Genomic DNA, 19,013 nt, shown 5'->3' with positions numbered 1-19,013 from the left:
AAGATCTTCGTTCAAAGGTATTAAATAAGATAATTCGGGTTTCTCAGTTATGTTTCGACAGACAATTACTGGAAATTTCTTGGTAGTCATACTACTAGTGAAAAAGTGATGGCAAGAGAACATCAGAGCTGCTCAGTTAAGTTCAGGCATAGTATCAATTTCTAAAATGAGTTTTGATATGAGTTCGGAAGTGATATGAGTTATGATTAATTTTTATGGACTTCGATTGAAAGGGGTGAAGAAAGATTTGACTTAATAGCTTGTATCAGGTGAGAAATTTCGAGGACGAAATTTTTTAAGGGGGGGAAGAGTTGTAACAGCCCAATTTTCAGTAGTGTCAGAACAGTGATTTGAGATCACTAAATTCGATGAAAAAGTTAGAAATATTTTTGAATTAGTGAATTTTGTGATTTAAAAGAAATTATTAGGTAAATTGGGTCGAAAACGAGGTATCGAGACCTAGATATTATAAACTGAGCCGTAAATATTTTATAAATATTTACGGAGTGTCAGTAGGATAATATTAAAGTTTCGTTAAGTAATTTTAATGTTTCGATAGTTAATTATGAAAAAGGATTAAATTGCAATAGGGATAAAAGTTTAATTATAGATTAAAGAAAAGTTAAAAGGACCAAATAGGCAATTATGCCTTTTCTAAAGTTGAGGCGGCATAATGAAAGAAATATCTGAGATATTCTAGTTAATATATATATTATATATATGTAAGTAATGATTATTATTAATATTTTATATTATATTATATATATATAACAAAAGAAAGAATAGAAATGAAAAAGAAAGAAACAGAGAGCAAAACGAAACAGAGAAGGGAGAAAGAAGAAAAAGAAAGAGCGACGGTTCAGGGGTTTCAAAACTTCTAAATTCAATTGGTAAGTCAATTTAGTCCCCTTTTCTTATGGTTTTGATATTTTTGGAATCCTAGAGCAAAATACTACTTGATTTAAGTGGAAATTTTGGAAGTTAGTAGATTATTAGATGTTGTTCATGTTGAATTAATTGATGAATTAGAGGTTAAAATGATTGAATTTTAAGTTAAAAGTTAGTAAAAGGTTGATTTGTAAAATAAAACATAAGTTTTGAATTGATAGGGATTAAATTGAAAGAATCCCGAAATTAGGGATTTATGGGGAAATTGAAGAATTAAACTGAGTTTATAGTAAGAATTAAGAGATAATATAGAGTTAGAATGGAAAAATAAAATTAGTATTGATAAGGGATTAAATTAGAATTTGGGTAAAGTTTAGGTATACGGGAAATATTTTAATGAAATTGAGTATTAATGATTTTTAATTGTTTAATTACGTAGCTAATGTCGTGTACGAGTCATTGTCCGAGAAAGGAAAGGAGAAGGTGGACAAGGATTGACTCGGGAGAAATTTCGGTTAGTATTACCATAATTCGAATTTAATTATTAATTCTTAAAATTAAATTAATATACACGATAAGCAAATTGAGGTGAGTTTCATAATTGAATTGAATAATATATATATACGTATTGATATTGAATTTATTGACAGTAATTATTAAATTTTGAATAATATGTTAGTAAATAAAAATAAGGAGAATATCAATATTTAATTGAATGAATTAAAATATGAATTGAATAAAGGAGATATTAAATTGAGATATGTGAATATGTGAATTGTATATTGATTTGAAAGTGGGAAATGAATCTGAGTTGAATTGCGATTAAATCGAAAGTGAATTTGAAATAGAAAAATGTATTGAAACAAATGGTGATTAAATGGGAATGATTTGAATTGAAAGTATGAGAAAGTGATTGAATTGAAATGTGATTCGGAAACCCTATTAACTAGTCAGGCTGAGTCGGATATAGTTGGCATGCCATAGGATTGGAAGAGTTCAGGGATACTTCGACCTTGAGTCGATGAGACACTGGGTGTCATACTATTACTTCGGATAGATTCGATGAGGTACTGGGTACCATCTTACTTCGGCTTGGCCGATGAGACACTGGGTGTCAACTATTGCTTCGAACTATCCGATGAGGCACTGGGTGCCATTCTGGTGTGTTTGGTTGGATCCGTGTATCCGCCAAGGTCCGAGTCTTGTTAATAGGGGTAAATAATTGAAATGAGAAAATTGAATAAATGTGATTGATTGAGCTATGGGAAGAAACGAAAAAGTGAAATTGTGAATTGATGTGTGAATTGGAAATCGAAATAAGAGATTTAAAGATATGAGCCCAAAGTTCATGATGTGATAAAGAGTAAATTTTGTTATATGATATTAGTGAGTACAAATTGCAATAGAATTGATACTAAATATAGTGATAAATTGAATGAATTTCATATGAACTGAAATGAATTATTGGAATGAGATGTGAAAAATCCAATAAAATTTAGATAGTGAAATAAGGTATGAATACCATTAAATATAAGACTGAAATATTGCTTATTGTTATTAATGATCGAGTTGATTTAAAGTATGAGACAATTAGTGAATAATTGTAGACATAAATTAAATGTATATAATTTATCAATTAATGTTATTAATTTGAATTATGGTAATACCACTGAGTATACCCATACTCAGCGTACGGTTGTTTCCGTGCGCAGGATTGTAGAAAACCAGTGTTCGATCCAGCATCCAAAGTAATCCCGACCTCAGAAACATTTTAGTGATGTACCTTTCTGTTGATAATGTGGCATGTGCCTAAGTAATGTACATACCTAGGTAATGTATATACCTAAGTGATGTATAGGGATTAGTCATTTTGAATGTTGTATCTATGATATCGCTAAAGAAAGATGTGTGAGTATGTGATAATGTTTGGCTTTTAAAATGGTTAAGTATGAAAATCAAGAAAGGGTAAATTTTGCAAAGAAACAGAATTCAGACAGCAACAGCGACGTAACTTTGAAAAATCACCTAAGATAGTATAAAATGAATTAGAGGGTGAAAGATATATGAATTTGAATGAGACAGGGTCAGATCTGTTTCTGGAGTCCTCTGTTCCGAGTTTAGAAAATCACTAAAACTGGTACAAAAATAGTTATGAGTTGTAGTTTATATGTATTGAATCCTTATTGAGTCTATTTTCTGTAGAAACAAGTGGTAATATCATGTGAAAATACTATAATGAGAAAAATTATTTTTAGTGGCAAGAGGTCAGGACAGTCGATTGAAGAAACAGGGGAGACTTTAACTAATAAACTGTACTAATTGGCCAAATCAAAAATTCTGAAAATTTTATGGTAGAAAGATATATGAGTCTAGTTTCAGGGAAAATTTACGGAATTAAAATTCGAGTCCCGTAGCTCGAGTTATAATCAATTTAGTAACTGCTGCGTGATTGGGCAGATTACTGTAAACAGTGAAATAAATTTTCAAACCAAATTTTTATGCTCCGAATTGGTAAAATAAGCTCAGTAACACCTCGTGCTCGACTCCGGCAACGGTCTCGGGTAAGGGGTGTTACATGCAGTTTGAGCAGATGGGGATTTGCCCAGTTAATAAGTCTAATTCTCCAGCCACAATGGAGGAATTAGAGGTTGAAGAGGTTCTGACCCAAGAACCACTAAGTACACCAGAACCAGTTGCAGTTGCAAGGCCACGGAGAGAAATTCGTAAACCTGCTCGATTTACTGATATGGTGGCCTACGCCCTTCCCGTTGTTGATGATATTCCTATCACTTATCAAGAAGCAATGCAAAGCTTAGAAAGTGATAAATGGAAAAGCGCCATGGATGAAGAAATGCAGTCTCTCCTGAAGAACAATACTTGGGAATTGGCGTAATTACCGAAAGGTAAAAGGGCAATCGGATGCATGTGAGTATTCGCAAAGAAAGATGGATCTCCTAGCAAGAAGGATATTCGCTACAAGGCAAGATTGGTAGCTAAAGGCTACGCTCAGAAGGAGGGAATTGACTACAATGATGTATTTTCCCCTGTTGTGAAGCATTCCTCCATTAGAATTTTGTTGGCCTTGGTAGCACAGTTGAATTTGGAGCTAGCTCAACTTGATGTTAAGATGGCTTTCTTGCATGGTGAGTTAGAAGAGGAGATCTATATGACTCAGCCAGAAGGATACACAGATGCTGGTGGTAGAAATTGGGTTTGTAAGCTTAACAAATCGCTATATGGATTGAAGCAATCCCCGAGGCAGTGGTACAAGCGATTTGATAGCTTTATGAGAAGGCAAAAGTACACAAGAAGCAAATATGACAATTGTGTATATTTGCAGAAGCTGCATGACGGATCTTTCATTTATCTACTCTTGTATGTTGATGATATGTTAATTGCTTCGAAGAGCCAAAATGAGATAGATAAGCTGAAGGCTCAGTTGAATCAAGAGTTCGAGATGAAAGATCTAGGTGAGGCCAAGAAGATTCTCGGCATGGAGATAAGTAGAGATAGACCGAGAGGCAAGCTCTGTTTAAATCAGAAGCAATATCTGAAAAAGGTATTACAATGTTTTGGTGTAAATGAAAACACAAAACATGTAAGTACCCCACTTGCTTCTCATTTGAAACTTAGTGCTCAATTATCTCCGAAGACTGAAGATGAAAGAGAATATATGGCGAAAATCCCATATGCTAATGCAGTTGGGAGTTTGATGTATGCGATGGTGTGTACGAGGCCTGACATTTCACAAGCTGTTGGAGTTGTGAGCAGGTATATGCATGATCCTGGAAAAGGACATTGGCAAGCTGTGAAATGGATTCTACGGTATCTTCGAAAAACCATAGATGTTGGTTTAATTTTTGAACAGGATGAAACACTTGGTCAGTTTGTAGTTGGATATGTTGATTCCGACTTTGCTGGTGATTTAGATAAACGTCGTTCAACTACGGGGTATCTGTTTACTCTTGCGAAAGCCCCAGTGAGTTGGAAGTCTACCTTACAGTCTACAGTAGCTGTGTCTACTACAGAGGCAGAATATATGGCTGTTACAGAAGCTGTTAAGGAGGCTATTTGGCTTAATGGATTGTTGAAAGACTTAGGAGTTGTTCAAAGTCACATAAGTTTATATTGTGACAGTTAGAGCGCTATTCATTTAGTGAAAAATCAAGTCTATCATTCAAGAACCAAGCATATCGACGTAAGATATCACTTTGTGCGGGAAGTCTTTGAAAAAGGAAAAATTCTACTTCAGAAGATTCCGACAGCAGATAATCCCGCAGATATGATGACCAAGGTGGTAACAACAATCAAGTTTAATCATTGTTTGAACTTGATTAACATCCTGAGAATTTGAGCACCTTCAGGTGTATGGCGCTCGAGAGCGCATTTGTAGGCACTACAAAAGATAGCTTTATCGAATTTGGGGAGTTGAAGGAAGTGTGTGAAGATGTGATTATCCTAATCAAATCTTCAAGGTGGAGATTGTTAACATTAATGGAAGACAATTAATAATGGTTGCCATTAACATTAATGGGAGACAATCAATAATGACAACCACCAACTTTGGAAAAGTGACAAGGGATAATTTTTTTGGTCCTTGAGATAATGGGCTATTTATTGTTTGGTCCTTGAACCTCAACTATAAATAGGCCTTCTCATTTCTCATTTCAATTCATCCCAACCAATCTTTCTCTCTTAGTTTTCTCTCTTCTCTAATTTGAGAATTCTTAAGGAATTCTATTTGTTTGTAATATCTTGAAGATAGTAAAGTTATCATCTAGTGTTAGTTCCCGAGGACGTAGGTATAATTTACCGAACCTCGTTAAAACTCTTGTGTTCTTTCTTGTCCTATTTTTCTTTCAATATTTGAGGGTATAATAGTAGTATTTAATTGTGCTATTAAATTACTATAGAAGGGATATTCTGTCTAAGGAAAGACTTGGTATTTAAGAGATCCATGTGATCCACCTCTCTTCCCTGGAAATTGAACTTTGTGTGATTTTTTAGTATAATAATTTACACGCTTCCGACCCTATTGGAACAACATAAATGACCTTATTTTGCGTCTGTTTGCCAATGACTTTTGATACACTGATCCTGTAAGTCTACATTTTTGTTGTCTCTGCTTAAAACTTGATTTCCTTCAACATATTACTGTACTATCTTCAAATATCTATAATATAGATTGTCTGTATTTTTAGGTGGATGGAAGTGTAACTACAAAGCAAGATGTTTGATTAGTCTTCACCGATGGTTCAAGGATTATATTTCGTTGATCGGTATGGCATTGCTTTGTTTCCCTAACTCAAAACTTGAAGGCTCATAACTTGCTTACTCTTTATCACATGTTAATTTCATATGCATACAGGGAACTGGTTCAGCCGGTGCTACCATTCAAATCTGTATTGAGCAGTTTAAGCCACATGCTTCCAGACACGACATGGATGCCCTCAAGTCATTAATAGCTCAGTTACTGATGATTTTACATATATTCCTCTGGGCAAGTTATGAATAAATTGTTTGCTAGTATTTCAGAACACTTTACAGGAAGAGAAAGCTACAGTCATCACATAAACCACACTCATCCTGAATCTTACTTATCAACTGTTATCTCAAGTGGCCGTTACGCTCCATGTAATTTATGTGGACTGTTTATGCAGAAATAAAGCATCTAACTTCCACCGCTAGATAATGAAGAGCAAGTGGGATCCAGTAATACATTTCTGTTGATAAGACATCCGCACACAGGCTAAAAAGAGATGCCATTCAAATGGTCGATTAATGGAATTCTACTTTGACTCGATCGCAACTAATAAAATCTTGTTGTAGTTGCTAATTTCTGAAAAAGATAAAATGTTTAATGGAAGTTTTTGGCGTGATGGACAAATTGACAAACAGAGTAAAACAATGACACTAAAGATTGTTTATAGAGTTCAATTTCTTTACATCTATGAAGCTTAATTTGGTAAGTAAATTTACTATCTTTAATTTGCAATACAATAATTGTATTAAGTTCTATCACTTTTTTAGTATAACAATCTCACTTTTGTATCTAAATACCTAGACCACTCACCTCTCAATCCCTCTTTCGGCAGTAAACAAAACGTGTTTACTCTCTCAAATGCATTCAATAAAGTATTCTACAATGAACAAATTCATACTCTCTAGATCAAAACTTACACAAATCTCTTAATATATAAGAAGTTTCGAGGCTTGCTAACATACTAAACATCAATTACAATCCAATTCGTTTTCCCCTATCTAAGGAATCCAATTGTTAGATCTGATCCGATCCAATCCTATCTTGAAGCTAAGTTGCTTCAAATGGATTGGTCCTCAAAGTCAGACTTTCATACCTCCACAATATCAACAACATTCAAAGTGCAAACAAATTTATTTTAAAAAGTTATCAACTTTAAACATGACAAGTAACAATCACCGCAATGATGATAAAAGTGACTACTTCAAAACTTTCCTCAACGAATTCATTGACTAGCTATTTCAATTGAATAAATTGATTTTTAATACTATTCATCCTTTTTGAAGACTTGGTCCGATGGAGTATTTACGACAAGGACAAAAGAGAAGTTGGCTTTCACTTGTCAAGGTGAGTTCGTAGATCCATTTGAGCTGATGAGATTTGGATGATTCAAATTTGAGACATGAGAGCCATCCACTGGTAGTGTCCCGACCAACTCTTATGGTACAACTAAGACAAGCATGAGCACCATGCAAATTTTGATGTCAAAAAAATGGTGTCCCTCGTGCCTACAGTTTTCCTATGAAATGCGAGCCAACGCTCTCCAGCAAAGCCCAAAAGTGACATAATGGCACAGCAAGCACTCAACGGGAGGAAGCATGTTGGGACAGCATGGCTGCGTGGCTTTCGAACCATGCAATTTAATTTGTATCATCCAGGTCTTTCTTCAATGCATTTCTACCTTTCTTTGGACGTGACACTTTCGGACAATACCCTCTTCACTTCAGGAAATAAGTTTCTTCTATTAGGAGGGTCCTAGCAACGTGCTTTTCCATAAAATTTTCAGTGCATATGGAAATCTAAAAAAGATGCCATTTTCCCTGTTTAACTGTTCCCTTATCATTGCCAGCTACAACATAAAGGGGTTCAACTAGAAATAGCTAGAAAGGAATAGCATTCATGGCTTTGAAATTTACAAACTTTACATGTGGAAAGGTGTCCAGTATCTGCGTGTGACAAGTGACAAACTGTTGGACCAAAACTCGATCAAAACATACATTTACACTCATAAATTGATTTGTCAGGATAAATATGGTTAACTTAACCTGAATGAGAAAAAAACATGCCTTGTTTGACTCCATAACTTTTCTTTAAAGAAAAAACATAACTCCTACTATCTATATAACTTTATAAAGGAATGCATTAATAGCCTTTCTTTATTGACACGTGCATCATCATAATGCTTTCCGTTTTACATTTTAAAAAATGGTGAAATTTCAGTTTTAGTCCCTCTATTATATTTAAATTTAAAGTTTAACCATCACACTTTTATTTCTAACATAATTCGGTCCCTATATTATTGTTAATATAACTAACTTTTCAATTAAAATATTAGGTGATTATATATAATTTGAATACCCTAATAATCTTAAAGATTGATTCTAGCTTTCCATTTCTTCTAGTTTATATAGAGATAAATTATATTCATAAGAAGTACCTTTACAAAATTGTAAAATTTATTTTAAAAGAGTTGTTAAATATATATTTTTTTCCATAGTGATGATTAACTTTGGAAAAGTCACTAAACTTTTTATGTTTTTCCCTTTCCTCATCTTCAGGGGCAGATTTAGGGGTAGCTCCGACCCTCCTAAAATGTAAAATTTTTATTTAACTCCTTAATTTTTTTTTAAAAAAATTAAATTAATAAAGGTAAAGTTACACTTTGCCCTTTAAAATTATAAAAATTTGATTTAATTCTTTAAAAATTATAAAGATATAGACTATAAAAATTTAAAATTTCATTCGATTCCCCTTAAAAATTTGTTCTGGCTTCGTCCTTGCTCATCTTTATTTATTTTCTTATAATAAAATATTTGTATTTTCTTCTTACCAGATATATTTTGTTCATAATGTCGTATTAAAGGTAAATATACAATGCGTGCTAAGTATAGTGGAAGACAACTATCTCTCAAGCAACAAATAATAGTAATAATTCTTGAATGGGTGCAGTGTGGTTAACTACAAAGGTCCACTTGAACTTGTTGAATCATAACTGGAAAGTCATAATGAAGCGATGACCTGTTCATATGAAACTATCTCTTCATTCTCCTGTTTCAGTGCTTTATATAGAAGCCACTTAATGTAGGTTTTGACAACATTATTTTTGGACTCAACTCGTTAATGACTGAATGTCTGTCATGTTCACTCTTTTCCTACATAATTGTTGTTTTTTTCCTTCAAATCAAGAAACATCCCAGACACATATAGTTCATATAGTTCATCGTCAATTTCAACTTGTCCAAAATCCACACACATGACACAGAGCAGCAAGCTAATGGCTGTCTGAAGTAGAATAAATATTGTGGCCTACGCTTTGGCAAAATCCAAAATTAGAAACACTAGAGGACATATGATAACAAGCCAGGAGAGGAGGCATCAACTCTCCATCAGAGCAGGCATGTAACATGATGGTGGAGTAGACATAATGTGATGCACATAAACAAGTGGGGCAAATTAATTTGAGTTGAGGCCAAGAGCAAAGAGCAGATCCCATGATATTGATATACCCAACAAGGTTGGATCCATGTACAAACAGTAGTTGAAGAGGTGCTTACAATTAGGACAAACACAGTTCCATCTTCCAATTTATTTATCCACTAAAAAGATTGCTTGCTTTTCTCCCTGTCTGTACCATTATTTGTTGGTGGGTCTGGTGGTGGGATATTAAACCACATTACAAATGGGGGGCAGAGAATCCCCATTGATTTTGGTTTTGGAGTTTTGAAGAAAAGGACGGGGCTCTTGGCTACCATTTCCAAACTTTTGTGTTCTCTTCCCCAGTTTGTATTAGGAATTATATCAATTTCGCTATTAAACCCTCGTATTCCTATTTTCTTTGAATTTCTTCTCATGCCTTGCCTGGCTGGCCCTTCGCCGAATGGTAAAATTGTGATTTTAGGCCCTGTAGAAGGTAAAACATTCAATTTAAGACTTTAGTTAAATGAAAGATTCAAATTTTTACCCCTGCGAAAATAAATAAGTTAATTTAAGTATTTTTAACACAATATTTTTAGCTTTGCCCCCCAAAATTTTATAATTACATTTTTCATCTTGAATAAAATTCTTGGCTTCACCTAAAACTGGTACTAGCAAGCTACTCGAGTTCAACTTGAAAAATACTCTAACTCGATTTGATAATTATTGAGCTGAATACGAGTTTAGTAATACTCAGTTAGAACAACTCGCAAGCATTATCAAGCTTTTCATTTTCAATATATATTTTAAATATTTTAATTTTATGAAATTATGTTATTGCCCTTAATATATATAATCAAACCTAGCATTAATTATCGAGTCAAGCTCGAGCTCAAGTTTACATGTCTACAAGCTTATCGAACCCAAGTTCAAGCTTGAGTACGAAAATTAAATCGAGCTCCAACCCGATTAACTCAATTATATCCTCAGTCGATCTTAAACTTAAAAAATGATGTTAGATCGAGTTTAAACCGAATATTGAGATTCAAATTTCAAGTACAGCTCAAGCTTATTAATATTCAAGCTCAACTCGACTTGGTTACACCCTTAGAGTTGCCACCCTTTCTCTCTCCCTTGCTTCAACAATTGAATAACCCAAATTGCCACATTATTTAAATATTAAAGGCCTTTTTTTTTTCTAATTATTGAGTAGGATAGGACTTCTTCGGCGTTCGAACCCAAGATTGATGTTGAAGACGTGACCACAAGTCATTTTAACCTATAAATAATTATTTGGTACACTAGCCTTGATTTTTTTAAATTCTACAACTGATGTTAAAAAAAAAGGAAGAAGACAATTGTCCTTAAATTGGATTCAAAAATAATAAATAAAATGTAACATCCCTAAATTCTCCTTGGTTATAAGTAGTATTATTTCGAGAAAAATATGTGCTAGATTTTTTAGAGTAAATAAAATGTTATTTATCAATATTAGTAGGGAAGGTAATTGGATATCGGAGGAAGTTGAAAATAATGCTATGTTGGGAGATATTAATATGGGGTGTGGCCTAAATTGTAAAGAAGTGGAAACTAAAGGGGTAAAATTATAAATATTTAAAAGTTGAGGGGTTAAACAAAAAATATGGAATAGTTGGATGACCAAAGTTGCATTTTTTTCCCAAAGTGTGAATGGTGAAATTGTAAATGTTAAAAATGATAAAGGCAAAATGATCATTTGATAAGAGATATTTTTTAGTAAAATTATCAAAATGCCCTTAGATGTGCATTTAATTGGTGCCCTTGGATTTACTTGATGGAAATGGATTATGAGTCTTTACATGAACAAATGCCTTCCTATAGAAATAAATTGTATCTTTTATTCATTTTAGTCTTTTGTCATTAAATTCCACTAGTTCACACTAAAACTTTGGGAATTTTCATAGCCTACCTTAGAGAAAAAGTAAAATAAAGATCTTAGAGAGTTTGTTTATCATCTTGAAGCTAAGACCTTAGAAGTTAGAATTGAAGAAAATTGAAAGGAAGTGATGAAGGTGTGACAGGCAAGGGCTAATCTAGGGGACTGGTAGGCCCTGACCTCCCTAAAATGAAAAATTTTCTTAAATTTTTTGTTTTGGTCCTTTAAAAATTTAAAAATTTTAAATTAGTAAAGATAAAATTGTACTTTGACCCCCTAAAAATGATAAAATTTTGATTTAATCCTTTAAAAATTGCATCTTTGCTATTGTAAAAATTACAGTTTAATTTTGACCCCTTAAAAAAAAATTTCTAACTTCACCCCTAGTGACAAAAAGAAAAAAAGAAGTAAATAAGTGATGTTCTTGTCAGAAAGAGGTAATTATTCTTTTGGAAATTTCTGACCATGTTAGGTTTCGACGAAAATAAAGATATAGACTAATAAAATATTGATGAATATGTTAAAGGGTTGAAAGGTTAAATTGTATAGAAAAAATATGATTTAATTGTGTTAGTTAATTTATATAGTAAACTACAAAGCTAAATTATTATAAATCTCAATAAAACATATTTCTAGACAGCAACAGTGTTGCAAATTTATAATTTTACAGAAAAATTTGTAGGAATTGAGTTAAATTTTGAACTAAACATGAAATCAAAGCTTTATAATTCTAGTTTTATATACAAGAAAAAGTGTAATGAATTGGATTGTAATTAATGAGAAAAATAAGTTTTGGTGAGATAGGTCAGTCTAATTTTAGGTTTCCTGTTTCAACTTTAAAAAATAATTAAAAATATAAAAAAATAATTAGAAGATGAAGTTTATATGTATAAAATTCTTAATAAGTTTATTATGAAGAAGAACAAATAACGACATTGTATAAATTTTGTACTAAAAGATAAATATTTTCTAATGGAAGAAAGTCAAAGTAGCCTAACAGTAGAATAGGGGAAAATTTGAAGACAAATTGTATTAACTGGCTAATTTAAAAGATTTGATCAAAATTTTTATATTAGTGGTGGGGTATGCAGTTTTGAGAATTTCAAATGAAACTTAATTATTAATTCTAATGAATGAGATATGAATAAAAAACATGACTATTATGCATTGGATTGTTCTGTTTTGAAAGTTAAGTATAGGTATATAATTTTGATCGCTTATAAGTGATATATTATGAGACATGAAAAGTGAATATGCTTGACAACAAGATATCGAACTGGGATTATTATAAATATTTTTATATTTATAAATATAAACTTTGTAGAAACATAGTAGATATCTTGTTGATGAATAAATAATATACACTTCTCTCTCTCTCTTCTTTTTTCTTTTGAATAATTTTATTATAGGTTTTGATCCTATCTACTTTTTGTGACACAAAAATGCCTAGAACTACTTATAACCCCTCCCTTACCTATAAATAGGAAGATAATACGCTTCAGTATACTCAAACCCACATTTTCCTGCATTGGTAACAATGTCCATGCCAATCAACTCTTTTTTTCTTTGATATAAAAGATTAGAATAAAGGATATTATTCAAGTAAACCCATCTTAACAATAAAATTTTTAAGATTCAAACTCAATCTAAATAACTGAAAAAAAAAAAATCCTTCCAACCATTAGTTGCTATACATACTTTCCTTTCTATTCTCTTCATCTATTGTTGTTTTACCTTTGTTGTTTGCTTTACTTTTATGACATTATTAATTATCCATCATTTTTCGTCATTTTGTCTTCCTATATATAATTATAAAGACATGATAGAGAAAATGTGGTAGGTAGTATTAATAACGTGACATAACACTCAAATTCAGGACCACAATATCGAAAATATAAAAATGCAGTGACATATATGAGAATATATGTCTTGTAGCTGTAGATTAAAACCAAATATATATATATCATTTTACATAAATAAAGTTATAGCCTTATCTAGCTTGGGTTTAAAATAAAATTTGTTCAGTAGACAGTGAACTCTAAAAGGCACAAGGAAATTCAAATTTTGAACAGCAAGAAACAGGGCTGTTAGGTTGCGCTAATTTTTTTTCTTGGATTGTTATGGATAAATTAATGTACCAAAATGTTACTCTACTCGCCATCTATATGTTAGCTCAATGTATAGTAGTTGGTTTAACTGGAAACTGATGAAATATGCTACAAATCTTTGACAATATGCATAAAATGATAACAATTTGTTGCCCAAAAACAAAAGAGCAGAAGAATCCAGAACATGACAATGATTAACACAGTTTCAAAGTTTACTATGCTTCAGTCAAAAGTCCCTTGCACGATAATTAGACATGTGACTTCAAGATGTCGGCAACAACTTAGATTATCTTCAAGAAAACTGTTGTTAGGGGTAAAGGTCCTATTTAGTTTTGACTGCCCAAAAGCCTTTTTCATACCCAAAATAATCCTAAACAGTTGGCTGTTTCTGTCAAAAGCTGTTGAAAAGATATTTTTTCTTGTTGGCAAACGTTGTTTTTAGCCCCTTGGAGGAGCATTATAATAAATAGGCATCTCAGTCTTGGCGAAACCCCAGACATCCGTAGCATAGGCTTGAAGAAGCACTATCACAAATCATTGAGAGTTTAAGGCCCTACCCCCCCAACCAAAAAAAAAAAGCTGTGACGAGTATACGCTGCTCAAAGTCCTGTGATAGTTTCTGTGTTTCCTTGACATGAAATATGAAAGCTAACTCCCAGGATATTTTCTTGTTGTCAGTTTGTTGCAATGAAAGATCTTGGTGATATGAAATGAAACAGAAAATTTTGTGTCTTTTCCTTTAGTACTATGTTTGATTGACAATTATTCTGGTAACAAGTCAGCTATAACTGCTACAAAGTTTTTGGGTTCTGTCACAACACAACAAAGCCAGTCTCTTTCAGGGTGCTCGCTACTTTGGCAAGTTTAACGTGCTGTTTATCTTGATGTTTCTCTGTCCTTTTAGCAGGGTTAATAATACTGAGGAAAGAAGTTGAAAATGATACATGATGAGTTAGATGAATTAAGGTGAATTTCAGCATTTGGTTGCTCACGTGTATGTATAATTGGATAATCAGTGGGGTGTAGTGTGGTTCGACGGGTCGTCCTATAAGGGAAAGCATGCATAATGCTGTCTCATATTGGGCTTTGCCATTAGGTACAGAGATCTATGGGTCTGACTGCCAAGGACGCCCGCTGCTATAAAATAGTGAGGTCTTAGTACAGGTGACATTAGGATATCTCTCCACTAATAAAACGCCAAATATCATGGAAACGCTTCCTGGCAAACATTTAAAATTAAAAAGAAAAGGAAAAAAGACAACCTCCCCTACAACCTGTAGCAGTTTTCTTAATTTTTTCAATTCACAAAGCACCAAAACTGCAATTCTCCCTTTTAAGTAGCCCTTGTTTGCAAAAAAAGAATAAAGAAATAAATAAATTCAACAGAGATAGAGATAGAGCGAGATAGAGAGAGGGGGGGAGGAGCTATAAGATTCCAAAATTTGCGCACTGATTTCCCCAATGAGAGCGGCCTTGGCGTTTCTTTCATCACACCTCTCAAACTTATGTCTCTCCCTCCTCTTCTTTCCAATAACTAACTATTCCTTTCTCTGTCTCAGTCCATCTCTTACCGCCCATAACTACTCCTAAAATCACTCAAGTATATAAATATATCCATCTTTCTTAGGCCTCAAAATATTTACACTTCATGCAATGGCAATTGACTGCGTCTCCAGCATAGCCTCCATGCCTCACCATCTCAAAGACGACAGTAAAGATGAGCAAAAACAACTAGTTTTTGATGCTTCTGTGCTTAAATACCAATCCTGCATACCACAACAATTTATATGGCCTGACGACGAAAAGCCTTGCGCTAGTGCACCAGAACTCCAAGTACCACTCATTGACATTAAAGGTTTCCTCTCTGGTGACCCTGTTGCTGCGATGGAAGCTTCAAGGCTTGTCGGCGAGGCATGTCAACAGCATGGTTTCTTTCTTGTAGTTAATCATGGAGTCGATGCCACACTCGTGGCCGATGCTCATAGGTACATGGATAACTTCTTTGAATTGCCACTCTGCGAAAAGCAATGGGCTCAGAGAAAAGTTGGTGAGCACTGTGGATATGCCAGCAGCTTCACCGGCAGGTTCTCCTCCAAGTTGCCTTGGAAAGAAACACTTTCTTTTCGCTACTCAGCTCAGAGAAACGCATCCACGATGGTTGAAGACTACCTTGTTAATAAAATGGGAGATGAATTCAGGCATTTCGGGTAAGAAATTCGAATGTTGTAAAGTTTTCCGTGTCATTTTTTCTGCTTATTGTTATTATACTCCTCGATGCTGAAATCTTGAGTTTAATTGCCTGCAGAAGGGTATACCAGAGCTACTGCGAGGCTATGAGCAAGCTTTCTCTAGGGATTATGGAGCTTTTAGCCATCAGTCTGGGCGTAGGCAGAGCGCATTTCAGGGAATTTTTTGAGGAAAATGATTCAATAATGAGGCTGAATTACTATCCGCTTTGCCAAAAACCAGACCTCACTTTAGGAACGGGGCCTCATTGCGATCCAACGTCTTTAACCATCCTTCACCAAGACCGAGTTGGTGGTCTTCAAGTGTTTGTAGACAACGAATGGCGTTCAATCAGCCCAAATTTCGAAGCATTTGTTGTTAACATTGGCGACACCTTCATGGTAAGATCCTTTTCCGTTTAATCCGTGCATTCTTTAAGTGTAGGAATGCTTTGGTGATTAAGTTTTGGAGTAATGTTGATTAAGCTGTGTGGGTTTAATTTTCAGGCTTTATCAAATGGAAGATACAAAAGTTGCTTGCACCGGGCGGTTGTGAACAGTCACACCCCAAGAAAATCCCTTGCTTTCTTTTTGTGCCCAAAGGGTGATAAAGTGGTTACCCCACCAAAAGAGTTGGTGGACGCAAATAGCCCCAGAGTATATCCAGATTTTACATGGCCTATGCTGCTTGAATTCACACAAAAGCACTACAGAGCTGACATGAATACGCTTGAAGTATTCTCAAACTGGGTTCAACAGAGAAGCCGCTGAACCGCTGTTGTCTCTACCGTGTTGTAAATTAGCTAGGTGTCATTACAAAACAGACATTGCCATATCACTGGCCTCTCTGCCAAGAACATGACACTTGATGGGTGGACAGAAAACTGATTCAAGAGCTGGGATTTTTGCTACGAGTTGAAGGCAAGGTCAGGGGATAAGGGATCAGGTGACAAGCATTTTAAGTGATGAAATGAAATACAAGACAAGAGATGCTACGAGGAACCCAATAAACAGCTCCACCATCACTAATTTTTTTTTTGTATCTCCTTTGAGAATATAGAAAGCATAGAATTACCTCTCCTCATGTAAAAACAAAATTAGGCTACTTAATTGCTAGGTTCTCTTTCTTTTGTTGTTATATTTCATGCAACTTCTTCCATTGCAAGTCGTTATATATTTTGTTTCATACTTTGGCTTAGTTTTTTATTTTTAGGTATGGCCTCGTAGAACCAAAACTCAGCCAATCCTATAAAAGCTAACCTTTAGCTTTGCATAGGATTGTCGCATCGGAGCATTACAAAATTCAGTCAATATGTCCGAAACATTACACTCTCGTAAGATCAATTCAATTAAAAACTTCATCAAAATAAAAAGGTTGATAAAAAAATTATTTCTCTTTAACTTCACTCAATGTTTTTGTGGTTATATTATTGATCTCTTAACCACCTTATAGTTTATTAGTTAGTCAAAGTTACATACTACTCGCTCCCATTTGATTTATTGCGTTAGGCTACTTGATCTTTCTCCATATCTGCCTATCTTCATTCAAAGATTCACAGCAGTGAAGATTTGATTAAATACCAAAAAAGATATCATTCATTTTTCGATTACAAATGTGTTGATCCGAAGTTGCATCAACCAATTAATGATCTTGTTGCATATGAAGTTGTTGGACTTACATGGGGCTTAAGGCTGCCAAATAAATCCAAAGGAAGAGCTCACCCACCGATTGAATGGCAGAGCTAGCTTTTCTCTGTAAAATGTATTCTTCTGCCAATACTTTATTGGGTTATTTGTTTATTTATATATATCTGGAGATTTGGAAGGTTGTGCTAATATATAGAATAGAAAGGAATACGAGCACCATTGTCGTTGTGTTTGTCTTTAAATGCTGCAACATTCTTTTGTTTATATATAATAATAATTAACTCGACGAAGATGATTGTAAAAGGAAAGAAAATATAATATAAAAATATATTTTTAAAATAAAATAATATCTAATTTTAACCATAGGTTTAATTTTGATCTAAAAGTCAGAAAAAATTTTAAATTTTAGACAGTGGATTGTTTCTGTGATAAAATTAGAAGTAATATTTCCTTTTTGTTATAATTTTATTTCTTTCTTCTTTTGGAGTTTTCATCTTTCATCTCAAATCTAGAGTTAAATATGATTAAATCAACCACTCATAAAATAAAAAAAAATCTTTCCAATTATAGAAGATTTATTGCGAAATGACCATTCATGCAATAGCTCGCATATATAACGGACAAGCAAAGTGCGGACTATCTTGCGAACAAATCAAGAACAAGTAGTCCCGCAGGTGTGGGTCATTTGACGGACAGGCCAAATGCAAGAAGAATAACGGATTGTCAGTTAGTGAACTATTTAGTGGATAACCATTGACGGACTATCTGGCAGATTGTCTAAATACAAAAAAGACTCACGGATACGCAAGACATGAGCTGCCTTGCTAATTGGCATACTCTAAGCTATTGAAGGGCGAACTATCAAGATGCTAAACGACTATGCCAAGTTGAGATGCTGCAAACTATCCCAATGTTTTGATACACGTTGGCAAGTTATCAACTTATTTAAAAAATTTGTAAACTTATTTTGATAGGAAAATTTTAGCGATGCTGACTGGACAAAAATCAGCCAATGAATAATATCAAATTCCTAAGCTTGCCAATTGTCAAGTCGTAATTGGTAATATTTTTCAGGCTTTGTAAATTATGAACTGAAACATAAAAATATAACAAATCACATTTAATTGCTAAACTTGATCTGTCTTTCCCAACAAGATTTCCCCCAGATGAATAGTCATTATACAGTGGCTCACAATCATGGTAGATATACTTAACAATTCCGACAATACTCATAAACTGTTGAAGTCAATCCCCATGCAGCAGCCAAGGTGACCATGCAAGGTGGCCATGCAGGGATCGTGCTTTAACAGCAAACCGAAACTGCATTGTTTCATTTGGTTACTCAAATGAACATTTTGTGTTTTAGTTTGTTTTGAACTAAGTTGGTAACTGTATTTTGATGTAATTAGGTGCTGAATGACAAGTTTAGGTAGAAGTTTTTGTTTTTCAATCAAGTTTACCAAGTTACTAGGCAATTTAGTGGTGTTAGGTATGTTATTAGGTGATTACTTGTTTGTTTTACTTGTTGACTGATATATGTAATGGCTTAATGCTTT

The 19,013-nt window shown here is 33.7% G+C and overlaps 1 protein-coding gene and 2 long non-coding RNA genes across 4 annotated transcripts; all 3 read left to right on the top strand.

Annotated features, from left to right (window-relative positions):
* Positions 1-810: 810 nt before the first annotated feature.
* Positions 811-2,652, top strand: LOC121232017 (uncharacterized). Its single transcript, XR_005930242.1, has 3 exons — positions 811-890; positions 1,328-1,402; positions 2,601-2,652. It is a non-coding gene; the product is annotated as an uncharacterized lncRNA (long non-coding RNA).
* A 2,910-nt stretch (positions 2,653-5,562) lies between these two features.
* Positions 5,563-6,828, top strand: LOC121232016 (uncharacterized). Its single transcript, XR_005930241.1, has 3 exons — positions 5,563-5,987; positions 6,090-6,167; positions 6,257-6,828. It is a non-coding gene; the product is annotated as an uncharacterized lncRNA (long non-coding RNA).
* An 8,191-nt stretch (positions 6,829-15,019) lies between these two features.
* Positions 15,020-16,996, top strand: LOC107913166 (gibberellin 20 oxidase 1-D). Of its 2 annotated transcripts, none has more exons than XM_041117308.1 (3): positions 15,020-15,792; positions 15,894-16,212; positions 16,318-16,996. In XM_041117308.1, exons 1-3 carry the CDS (start codon positions 15,239-15,241, stop codon positions 16,579-16,581), a joined length of 1,137 nt encoding a protein of 378 aa, XP_040973242.1. In that variant the 5' UTR covers positions 15,020-15,238; the 3' UTR covers positions 16,582-16,996. The 2 variants fall into 2 exon arrangements, with proteins under 2 accessions (XP_040973242.1, XP_016697143.1); XM_016841654.2 differs by having other exon boundaries at positions 15,027-15,792; positions 15,891-16,212.
* The last annotated feature ends 2,017 nt before the right edge of the window (positions 16,997-19,013 follow it).

This window comes from Gossypium hirsutum, chromosome A07 (genome assembly GCF_007990345.1).
Source record: "Gossypium hirsutum isolate 1008001.06 chromosome A07, Gossypium_hirsutum_v2.1, whole genome shotgun sequence".
Lineage (NCBI taxonomy): Eukaryota > Viridiplantae > Streptophyta > Magnoliopsida > Malvales > Malvaceae > Gossypium > Gossypium hirsutum.
Note: the sequence above shows the minus strand (reverse complement) of the source record. Positions and strands in the feature narration are given on the sequence as shown.

What these genes read in the sequence shown, in the direction of transcription:
- LOC107913166 (XM_016841654.2), top strand. Translation starts at nt 15,239, where the DNA reads ATGGCAATTGACTGCGTCTCCAGCATAGCCTCCATGCCTCACCATCTC. An exon ending in GATGAATTCAGGCATTTCGG is followed by an intron (nt 15,793 to 15,890) that starts GTAAGAAATTCG and finishes AATTGCCTGCAG; the next exon opens with AAGGGTATACCAGAGCTACT. An exon ending in ACATTGGCGACACCTTCATG is followed by an intron (nt 16,213 to 16,317) that starts GTAAGATCCTTT and finishes TTTAATTTTCAG; the next exon opens with GCTTTATCAAATGGAAGATA.